General features: G+C 43.5%; 1 protein-coding gene across 1 annotated transcript in view; it reads right to left on the reverse strand.

Annotated features, from left to right (window-relative positions):
* sema6bb (sema domain, transmembrane domain (TM), and cytoplasmic domain, (semaphorin) 6Bb) overlaps positions 1-12,558 on the reverse strand; it is a gene marked incomplete at its 3' end in the record, with an annotated part of 264,150 nt that overhangs the window by 86,042 nt on the left and 165,550 nt on the right. Inside the window, exons 7-9 of the mRNA XM_080751140.1 lie at positions 7,209-7,299; positions 5,262-5,381; positions 2,890-2,978 (exon numbers count right to left, since the gene is read on the reverse strand). Coding sequence (XP_080607266.1) covers positions 2,890-2,978; positions 5,262-5,381; positions 7,209-7,299 — 300 coding nt within the window. The remainder of the gene's footprint in view (positions 1-2,889; positions 2,979-5,261; positions 5,382-7,208; positions 7,300-12,558) is intronic.

Raw genomic sequence — 12,558 nt, forward strand, 5'->3', positions numbered from 1 at the left:
GAAAGTAGACAAAAATAGCAGATCCACTTGTAGATCTGCTACTTTTACATTTCAAACCTGAACAGTAACATTTTTCCACCCGACAAGAGACAATATATTTGATAATATCACAATTAACTATTTCATTATACAGCATATGTATGTTAACCACATGAACCCAGACGAATTTCAAAAAAATTAATTAAGTCATAATTTCTAAAAATGTGTAAAGATTTTAAAGAAAGTTTTTTCCTTAAAAAACAGAAGCTCCTATTATAAGGCTCAAGTGGTTAAGAGAATGCAAGTAGAGATGCACGTGAGCTATACAAATTTAAAACAGAAAAACAGAGTCTGAAAACTGAATCCTGATATGTATACTATTACTACCACAAGCGTCTCTTCAGATGCTCCAATGCGCCGTTGGAGGCAATATAAAAACATAATACATATCCGTGGAAGCGTGATCGAGTGTGCAGACGCTGTTTTTCCGTTTGAATAGTTCTTCTGTCCGGCACCTGGTATGTTATGGTTTGGACGTGCGTGCCTTTGTAAAGGACGTTTTGCATAACTGCACGTACCGCACACATTCATAAATACTTCCATACAGTACGTCTATAATGTGGGTTCAGGCCACGTTGTTAAACACAGTGTTCACACATGAGCAGTGAGTGTGCACACATGTGAGTGTCAGTGTGCACATGTGTGAGTGTGCACGTGTGTGAGTGTGCAGTGTGCACGTGTGTGAGTGTGCAGTGTGCATGTGTGTGAGTGTGCAGTGCACACAACATGCAACATGGTACACATCCACACAGAGATCACTTTTAACCCATTAAGACCTGAGGCCGATTCTACAAATTATTTGTCTAATAAACCCTAAAACAGTTTTCTTAAAAAACGTGTTTCTATATCAGTGGTGCTCAAACCTTTTCACGTCAAGGGATGTGATAACGGGGCCGTGACGTCGCACCGCGGTAATTCTTATCACGTTCCTAGACGTATATTGGCATTGGCATTTACCCCCAGAATTATATGTAGTATTTGGCCACCGACCCTTATCTGAAAATATTTTGTTCCAGGGACTCCCCAGAAGCAAATATAGAGTTAAAAATGTCTGCTTTATTCGTATATTAAAAAATGTGTACACATTTTGACGATTTTTCGAAAATAGCAGATCTACAATCTCATATGAGCTTGTACATCTGCTATTTTGAATAGGCAATGTATAAAATAATGGCTAAAGTGGCTTTCCCGCTTTCAACAGGTTAAAAAACAGCATGCATAAAACTCAAACGCAAACCTGTGGAAGGAAGAATCATCTCCAGGGTTTTTCATCTCCATAAAACAACATGCACACAAAAGGAAATCAGCAGCTCCGGGGCGATTTTCTAAATACAATCATTTGCATGTTATTTGCAATGCATGAAGCTCCGTTTTGACACTTTATTTTGTTTTTACGACGGTAAATTTAATATCAATTATTCATGAAAACGTCAGTGCATCTCGCGAAATTGCTTCTTTGAACAATCTCAGCCACGAAACGGCGATGTCACTTTAGTATTTACCTACTCTCCCAATGCTCCCTGTAAACAGGCCCAAAGCAAATGCCTTGCGCGCGCACATCTCGCCCCCAAATGTGAATTGCTAATTTATCAGATAGAAAGGTTTTGCGTTATTGACATATTGTTTTTTTTTTTTTTTTTTCAGGAAGATGCAGAGTCAGACCTCATTCTGGTACGGCCAGAAAATATTCACAGAGTTTACAAGTCTTCCAGAGGCTAATTCAGGGCATGGGATGTTCGATCACATTACAATTTGCTCGATTAGATACGCAAAAAAAATAATAATGCAACGAGAAAAGGTCATCGTACTGGCTGACGCTGATGTTCAACTAATATCAACAGTGTAATAGCTGCTGCGGCTCTGGTATCTTGTTACTGTAATCCTGAACTTCAGACCTCTTCTCAGATTCTCTACATTCCATTTTATATGAGATGAATGGATCTGTACCTAGTGGTGTAAAGTAACTAAGTGCATTTACAATGTACTTATGCACACGTTTGAGTTATTTGTACTTTACTTGAGTATTTCCAATTTCCAATAGGCCTACTTTTACTTCCACTTCGATCCACTACAACTCGGATCCTAATATTGTACTTTTACTCCACTACAATTATTTGAAAACTTTGGTTACTAGTTACTCTGCAGGTATAAATTATAATATTATAAAACATACATAAACCGCTTTAGCCCTATTTCATTTTTATACCATGGCTATTTGAAAATATCCGACCTACAAGCTCACAACGTGTCCCAATCTGTGGTCCGGGGCCCACTGGTGGACCGTGAGGATATTGCAAGTGGGCCCACCAAATAATTGACCTTCGCTAAGTTCCGCCCCTCACCATTACCCCTTTCTTTAAAACCTTAAAAAATAAAAAGATTATACCCGCCAATGTCCAACCTGCACGATACAGGAGGAAGCACAACATTTATTTTACGTCATGGGAGGTCGTCTGTGACCAAAACATTACAACCTTAAATACATTTGTGCTGTGTAGGGAAGGTTGGGCAGCGTGCGGGTGTATGTCACTGTGTATCGTCACTGTCAAGATTTGCACTAACGTTCGTGATTTTTCAAAAAAGAAAATAGCAGATCTGTAAGTGCATAAACAACACCGTAAAGGGTTTATTTGGGGTGTTCCTTCTAGGCAGGGTGTTTAACTGTACTTGTGCCGTACTACATTTATTTTGTATTGACTATACACTTGCACTGTTCTTGAATTTTGTCTAATAAAATATTCAATCAATCAAACAGTGCACCACTGACATAAGAAGTGAAAAGTACATGTTCTTGATACCCTCCGTGTCTTTTTGAGCTGCAGTTCACCGTGATCCCCCCTTGTACCGTACCTTCTCCAGATAGTTGAACTCCATGGCCATCTCTCTGAAGAAGAAGTAAATGTGAGCTCCCCACTCCACAGCACTGACAAAATAGGGCTCTGTATGGACAGACAGGAGAGAGAGAGAGAGGGGGGGGGGGGGGGGGATGTTGGTAGAGTAAGCAGAGGCGTCACAAGGGGGGGGGGAAGTGGGACTGAGTTACTAGGGCCCAAGTTGGAGGGGCCTTAACTATTTTATACTTTAGCTATTGAAAAATAGCAGATATTCAAGCTCACAGCGCGGCACCGAGTGCCACGCTGCACCGAGTGCCACGCTGCGAGCTTGTAGATCTGCTATTTCTGAAAAGTCGTGAAAATGTGTGCAAATCTTTGAATGTGTATTTTCTAAGTGAATATTTGTAACTCAAATTTTGCTTCTGGGGGGTCCCTGGAACTAAATATTTTGAGATGGGGCTCTGTGGCAAAATACATATCATTTTGGGGGTCCTTCACGTGAAAGGTTTTGAGCACCACTGACATAGAAACATAGGTTTTTCAAAAAGGATTTGACATATTCAAAGACTTGGACACATTTTCACGGTTTTTCAAAAATAGCAGATCTACAAGCTCGCAGCGCGGCACTTGGTGCCGCGCAGTGAGCTTGTATATCTGCTATTTTTCAATAGTTAAAGCACAAAATGATCCAGTGAATCCTTGCACCCAGGGCCCAGAACTTGATGCGACACCCCTGAGAGTAAGAGAGGTGCATGAAATATAGATGGAGCATGAGAAGGGAGAGTCAATATCGTTGTCTAGTCTACTGTCTACGCTACATTCGCCAACACATCATTCACATCCAAAGACAGAACACGGGCAGCAAGGGAGACAGTGGAGGAGAAAAAAAAAGGAAATCAAAGGCTGTGCCTAATTTCATTTCTCGGTGAAACATGATTTCATAACCAGCAATAATCGTCTTACCACGCCTTTATATTTTGGGGACTTGATTGTCGCCTAAGTACCCTGCACCTGGGACCGCCTGACTGCCGCCTCTGTTTGTCTGTTATTGAGAATTATTGTGTTTTGCTTGTTACCACCTCCGCCGAGGAGATGTGATGCTTTTGTTCCTGCCTGCCTGTTTGTCTAGTCTAGTCTGGATTTACACAAAAGATGGTGTTGAGGGTTGGCCAAGGAAGAACTGATTGACTTTTCACAAATGCACATAACTTCTGAACAGACTAACAATACACGACAATACTTAATTGATAATAAAAAAGTGTTTTTTATCATGGACTCAAGGAAGAAACAGATTAAGCGGTCACACAGTTCCCTTCATGTCGAGTGTTTGCACCCCATGGGCCCTATTTTCCGCCATGCCTTACCCCCTGTCCCTATTTATTATAATTTTTAGGCATGGACACAAATATAGCTGCATGTGATTGTACCCCATGTGTAGGCTTATGCATCATGAAGTTATACTGGCCAAAAGGGGACATGGTGGCACCAATGATGCACAGCAACAACCTGCCACTTAGGCACGTCTGTGCCCTGCTCGTCTGTGCCCGCTCGTCTGTGCCCTGCTCGTCTGTGCCCTACTCGTCTGTGTCCTGCCCTACAGAGTACGTTTGTGTGTTTTTCCGTGGCAGCGTGATGGGGATGTGGACGAGGGCAGACAGGACTTAAGCTTGACTGACTCGTCTAGCGGCCATGACCTGAGCAGGCTGTCAACCTGCCTGGACGGTTTGTGTGTGTGTGTGTGTGTGTGTGTGTGAGTGTGTGTGTGTGTGTGTGTGTGTGTGTGTGTGTGTGTGTGTGTGTGTGTGTGTGTGTGTGTGTGTGTGTGTGTGTGTGTGTGTGTGTGTGTGTGTGTGCTGAGTCAGCTCGCTCTGCCCTGACTGCCGCTGACACGCACGCATACGCACACGCACATACACACACAGTCACACAGTCACACACCCATCCAGAGGCTAAGTGATGTGCACATAAAACTCAACCCAGCGCCCTCCAGACAGCAATAATAACCATAATACAAACAGCAGAAGTCAGTTCCAATATCGCCTCTGTCGGGTGGAAACCTCATATGTCCAATGTAGCAAAAACAGAGGATCCACAAGCTCAAAATGCGGCGTGAAGCGACGCGTTCTGAGCTTGTCGATCTGCTACTTTTGATGCTTTTGTGCGGTACGGTGTGATCATTTACGAAAATAAATACTCCAAAAGTTAAAATATATGGAGGTAAGAGGTTTCTGCCCGACAGCAACGATAGAAGTGTGCAAAAGAAAGGCAACCAAAGAAACAAGGGCAATGCGCACACACATAAACGTAAAACAAAAAGAATGCACACAATAATGCAAATACATGTGTACACACAAACACACACAGACACACACACACGTGGGAGTATACCTCTGAACCACTTGGAGTCGTGTTTGACAGTGCGTAGGGCCAGGTTGTCCCCAAGGCTGCGGTAGATCACTGCATCGATGGCCAGGAAGTCTGTCACCGTAGCTGTGAACAGGTTCCCCTCTGACACACACACACACACGCGCACACGCACGCGCGCACGCACGCACGCACGCACGCACGCACACACACACACACACACACACACACACACACACACACACACACACACACACACACACACACACACACACACACACACACACACACACACACACACACACACACACACACACACACACACACACACACACACACACACACACACACACACACACACACAGAGTGAGGCAGTGATAAAGTAAAAGCAACATTCTAATAAAAGTATATCACCGTTGTCGGGTGGAAACCTTGTATCTCCAAGCTTCAAATGTGTACGTTCCTTTTCGCGAAGTAAAGCCCTGCTTCATCATACAAGGCCGTCGCACAAAAGTAGTGAAAACAGCCGATCTACAAGCACACAACGCCTCGCGGTGCGAGGCGTTGTGTGCTTGTAGATCGGGATGTTTTCACTAGTTTAAATAATTTTTAAAATGATAAATGCAAAACAAACGGTTTTGGACATACAAGGTTTTCATCGGACAACGACGATATCTAACCCTAACTCTGACAACATCACTGGACTAACAGGCTGGAGTGGACAATGCTCTATTATGACAGTGCTGTTTGGTAAATACAGCACCAGTGACCAGTCAAAAATGTAATGGTAGTGGATAACTACAGCCCACAAGGAATAGTATTTATATTGTTGGATGATGGGATGGTGGTAAAACAGTAATGGCAGCCTATTGTTTCTTCCACAGAGGATTTGATTAGAGTGTTGCAATCCGGTGAAGTAAACAAGCCAATGCTACGATGTTAGCAATTACATTTTTGGTTAAAATACATTTTTATTTCAGGGGCGCCTGCTGGACTACTGGTACATACCACTTAGGCACTGCCAAATAGGCATGGATGTCTGGCGGCGTCGCTGGTTCAATTCCCGATCGGGACGACCTTTGCCGCATGTCACTCGACTCACTCCCTGTCTCTCCCCCCATTTCCTGTCAGTCTACTGTCCTATCAATAAAGGCATAAAAGCCCAAAAACTAATCTTAACAAAAGAAAAATATAGATACATTTTTATTTCATTTTGTAACCAGGTACAGGTGAAAAAAGTACAGATACAAAAATAAATAAAAAAGGCACCTTAGCTCAAATGTAGCCTGACAGGTTTGATTCCCGATCCCAACGATCTTTGCTGCATGTCTCTCCCTATCTCATTCTCTCTCCCTGTTTCCTGTCTGTCTCTACTGTTAAACTATAAATAAAGGCCAAAAAGACCCCCAAAATAAGGAATATGCCTCATTTTGGAATTGGAATTAAAAACATAATAGGTTTTAGTTCAGTCAAGAACATTCACCTAATAAATATATTTAAGCATTTATTTCACCAAATGGAATACAGTTATACTTGCCATCGATGGCTCTGCTCTAAGATATTTCCTCATTTTAACCAGGCATCATGCTAAATTAGGGAATGCTATGCGACACCGCAGGGGATACAAGAGCAGGCCTAAAGCGATACATTGAACAGATTAACTTGAGTCATGCAGACTGCATTACATTCAGAATTTGAGCAACGCCAGACCCTTAACTGGAAAGGTGGAGGCTGGGGTGGAGGACGAGGCAAAACGTGCAGCAGCGTGTTTGTACGAGCTGCGTTGGGATGCAGTGATCAAATCAACGAGGAAGCCATGTTTAAAGGGACCGCCGCCCCGTTGACAGCATACGGTAAGAGCTGTGACTGCCGTGCAGAAAAGTGCGGTTGATTGAAAACAGTCATGACTAGTGCCCCCGAGTGTGTGCGTGTGTGTTTGCGTGCGTGTGCGTGCATGCGTGTGTGCCTTACCTGCAAACAGAGCTACATTGGCATGTCTGGGGTCATAGGGGCACCTTGCCATCCCACTGACTGTGTCTCCAACCATCTCCAGTGTGTCTCCCTAATACACAACACACACATACGCACAGGTAAATACACACACATACACACACAGAAACACACGTGCTCTCTCACACACACACACACACACACACACACACACACACACACACACACACACACACACACACACACACACACACACACACACACACACACACACACACACACACACACACACACACGCCAATCAATGAACCTAAACAATATGAACACGTCCACGGCCGCTCTATGAAAACAAGCCACCAGAGGATGGCAATTAGAGAGTGTTATCCTAAGTGCAGAATAATGATTCACTGATGGCAATTAGAAACAGCAACACAAAGAGTCACATACTCTGCAGGCATACATGATTAAAACACCCAAGGAGGACAGGTTCATATTTACACCTACAATAAATGTCCTACACATTCACACGTTTATGTGTGTGTACTGTATGTTCATTCTCTCTCTCTCTCTCTCTCTCTCTCTCTCTCTCTCTCTCTCTCTCTCTCTCTCTCTCTCTCTCTCTCTCTCTGCCCTCTTTCCCCTCTCTCTGCCTCTCTTCCCCCTTCGCCTCAAAGGCCGCCACGGGCAAAGCCCATCTCAACTCGCACAGCCTCATTGTCATCACCCACCGTAGAAAACTAAAAAAAATGACTGTCATTAAAAACAAAAAAAGCCTGCGGCTATAAATAAAACAGTACCTAGCATCGCTAACTAGTCCCCGGAGATGAAGACAGCCTATCGGGTTTAGACAGGTGCGTTCTCCGCGGTTCTAGAGTGTCATTAATGGATGACAGCTAATGGGCCAGGTACGACTCAGTGTTTTGTACTGTTTGAAATGTGAGAGACTGAAAATAACACTTATCACAAAAGGCTTTGATAGTGGAACTGGATTCTCTCTCTCCCTCTCTCCCTCTCTCTCTCTCTCTCTCACACGCACGCGCTCACGCTTGCTTGCACGCACGCTTAATTCTCTCTTCTCCCACTCTATCACTCAACCGCCAACCGTCATTAAATATTCCTCTGAAATGGTGAAATCGGAGGTGATTCATATGGAAGCGCACCCTTTCTGTTCCACCGGTTTGCAGTCATTAGAGTGTAGTTGAGTGGGACGCTGATTGGTGGGAGGTTGAAGCAGGAGCTGTACGTGTGGCCCTGGCATCCAAACCACACAATCTTCTAAATGGACCCAAATGGCCCAGTCCTTTTTTTCCCCTTTAAAAACCTTGAAATGTCATTATGATGCAGATAAATATGAATACTATGTTAGTTCCACTGATCCAAGCCAGAACACAATCGACTGAATGAGCATTAAAATAAAGTACAATGTGTGATGTCATCAAGTTGTACTTTACAATACAAACCCCAAAATCAATCCTCCAGTTCTAGGCAACACAGAAGGGGGGGAACTTTTTTTCTATTTCCACACAACTCATCTAAGGTATATTAATGACACAGTTCAATATTGAAAATGGGTGGTCTTCCCCTTTAAGTATTGATGTTCAAGTGGTTAAATATCTGAAAACACAAATTGACATCAATCCAAAATACACTGATGATTGTGCTGTCAAACAGTGAAACTATATGGAATCCATGAATAGGTTGTGGGGGTCCCTGATTCATCTCTCTCTCAACTAAGGGGTCCTTGGCCTGAAAACGATGACGACCCCTGGTCTAGTGGTTAAGGCGCGCACCATATGGGCTCTGTTGCAGCCTGACGGCGAGGCCTGGTTGGATTCCCAAGCCTGACAGACTTTTGCTGCGTGTGTCACTCCCCGATATTTGCCTGATTCCTGTCAAGCTTTGTTGTACTATCAAATAAAGGCAGAAAAGACCCAACAGTATAACAATAAAAACCAGTAAGACTGCCTGATCAGGAGATAAGCAACCACTAGGTCGCATACATAAACTTTAGAAGGCAATTTTAGCCAATCAGGAGGGAAATCCTGACGGTCATAATAAACATGCTCTGAATATTCACGCGGCTCACCCATCTGACCATACCATGATGAAGTGGTCAGATGACCATACCATGATGAAGTGGTCAGATGCGTGCCGGCAGCGCACACTTTTGAGATTTCCTAGTGGGCCCTGATCCAGGAAAAGTTGACAACCACTGCAAAGTCCTCTCAAAGTTAGAGCAACACTGAGGGCTTAATCTGCACAGTGGAGGTTTTTAGGTGGGTTCTGGCAGCATCACTGACTGGGAAAGGAGTTTGGCGAGCTCTGTTTGAGAGACAGCGTCAGAAGTGTGCAGAATGTGCTGCTGTGGCTAATTGCTTGAATTAGGACTGCAGCCACTTTGCAGGCTGAGGCAGCGCTTTGTCCTTCCAAACCTCCTTCCGTTAAATCTGATTTCATACTTCAGGTAGGCTAACTTCAGTGCGGGACACCGGAGCGCAGTGAAGTATAAATAGAGCCGTAGCATCCAACCAGACGGCTTTGGGATTCTTAAGCAGAGGCGATGAAAGAATCAAACAAAATCAGAGAAGAACTCCAGTATTCTTCACCCTCTCTCTCTCTCTCTCTCTCTCTCTGCTTCTTTCCAGCACTCTGCTGTTAGATCATGTGTCTATGCTATAGGGCAGTGCAGTGGTTCTCAAACCTTCTCGTGCCAAGGACCCCCAAATGTATATTTATTTGTCCACGGACCACCATCTGAAAATGTTTTGTGCCAGGCAGGGGCGCTGGAAGTGGGGTGCTGAGGGAGCTGCAGCTCCCCTGGTGGTGGGGAGGAAAAAAAAAAAAGAAAAAAAAACGTTTTTATTTTTTATTTTTTATTTTTTTATAAGCCTATATATACACACACACACAGAGCTATATTAAAACAATAACATATTTGACTTTGGGGAATAAAATATGTTGAAAAAAGGTATTTGATTATCACATGGTGACCTAATCACATGGTCACCTTGCCACTTCCGGTCAGAAGGGAAGTCAAATTTAAATCCTGCTTTGATGGCACACCAAAGTCTATTTATTTGAGAACTAGAAACTGTCTATAGGCTCATTGTTGCAAACTAACACCGTTGTATATGGGGAATAAAAAACTGTAGAAAACTGTTACAAAAATAATACCCGATTTTGTAGTGTGTGCGTGAGTGACTGTGTGTGTGCATGCGTGCTGTGTGTTGCACTGTGTGCTAAAATAACTAGTAACTATATAGCTCCTTGTTACACCGTTGTGCGGGGAATAAGCACCCAAAACCGCAATAAAAATAACCCAAAACCGGATAAAAATCGTGAATTTTTCGGCATGAACTCCTCCAGGCTCAGCTCCCCTTGGGATTTGGGAGTTCCAGCGCCCCTGGTGCCAGGGACCCCCAAGAAAACTGACGGGAAATGGGGAGAGAGATGGGGAATGACACGCAGCAAAGGTCGTCGGCATCGGGTTCGAACCTGCGACACGCTGTCAAGGAATCAAAGTCTATGTGGCCTAGACCGGTAGGCCAGCAGACACCATGAAGAAATCCTGACACGCTGCGACATTGTTCATCAGCTATTTTTGCGTGGATAAAGTGGTTAAAGATGCTGTATTAAGCATCTTGCCGCAGGAGCCCGGGCCTGGAACCCCCACAAGGACCCCTTTGAATTATTAGCATGTGCAGAAAATCTAATGTATGTACTGAATGGATGCACAGAGGATAGAATGGTATCAATCTTCTTGTCTAACTATGGCTTAGTAGATCAAAGGGCTTACATTATTTGCCAAAGAAAAATCCTATAAGCCATTTTACGTGTCCACATTTTGGAAAATGATGGATTACCTCAGCTGATAAGATTTTGGACCCCACGATGAGAAGCAAGCTGGTTTAAATACGAGCTGTGTGGTCGTAGATAGAAAACTAAACCCTAAAATCACTCTCAGATATGAAGGGGGCCACACACACTCACACACACACACACACACACACACACACACACACACACACACACACACACACACACACACACACACACACACACACACACACACACACACACACACACACGGGCCAAATGTTTTATAACATATGCCAACATTCAGGATTCTCTAAAATGAAATGTCTGATTATATTAATCCTGAATCTAAACAAAGTTGAATGGGTTTCTCCACTGCGCTCGGGTTTCTTGCGGTGTGAGGAGGACCTCATGCAGTTCTCAGCATCGGACCCTCGCAATCATCAGCAAAACGAGGAATTGTTTTCACATTTTTCCATGTCATAAAAATAGACAACGTTTCTTTCGTGCTTCCGGCCTTCATACAGTGTTTAAGTTGATCGTTGCTGATTGAGTAACCAGAATCTAACCACAGGAGACGAGGCGAGATAATTATGCTAAATCTATTTCGAAACCAGAGGTAGTTTTCAATTTAATTCTGAGAGTATATAATGTAAACATTATAGACCCTTTTTGGGTCCATATGGTTACATTTGTACACTTTCGGAGGTACAAATGGATACATTAACATTTTACAGTGTAGAATTATAGCCTATTGTGTTTTGAGAGGATAACCGCAAAGGCAGTAGAACAGTTTTACAGGTTTTCTGAGGGCACAGAGATGGAAAACATAATAGGTAATCAGACGAATTTACATTCAATTGCTGGGCTGTGAGAAGGCCTCCAGTGCTATTTTTGTGCTTGCGATGGATAGATTACTGGTGGACAGACAGACACTGATTGCAGGTACCAGTCATAATTGACAGCATAAAACAGTAATTTAGTTTCCTAAATATTCCATCCAACCTTTGAAGAACTCCCTGCAGCTGCTGCTAATCTCAGTCTTTGCTGATTTACCTTACCAGAGGTTTGAGTTCCCTCACATCTAGAGTTCGGGCCGCTATGCAACCCTAACACCTACGTTGCACCACCAAAACGATTGATATGCCCATGGAGATCTCTGTATCTGTCTTTATGCCCATGTATGGAGATCCCTGATGTCATCAGTATATGCCCATATACGCGTCCTGCCATTGACTCTAACCCAAACCCTAAACCTAACCTCAGTAACCGTGACGCGGGTGATTATCTAACCTGCCGACGCTGTTCGACCCAACGGGAGTTCGACCTATGGGGCAGTCCCCTCAAGACAGTCGATTTTCAGGGGATTAGTAGAACAATGAGCTTGTAGATAAGCTCTTTTTATGACATTCTCTGACTTCGAAGTTTAAATCTACTATGAAGGTGGATTCTGTTTTTCAATGGGAATGGAGTGGTTTCTTGCCATTTGCGAGTTTCTGCAAAAATGCGCTCCATTCTCCATAAAAAACTGAAAGACAAAACAGGGAAAAAACCT

Source organism: Nannobrachium achirus (assembly GCF_963921795.1).
Source record: "Nannobrachium achirus genome assembly, chromosome: 1".
Classification (NCBI taxonomy): Eukaryota; Metazoa; Chordata; class Actinopteri; order Myctophiformes; family Myctophidae; genus Nannobrachium; species Nannobrachium achirus.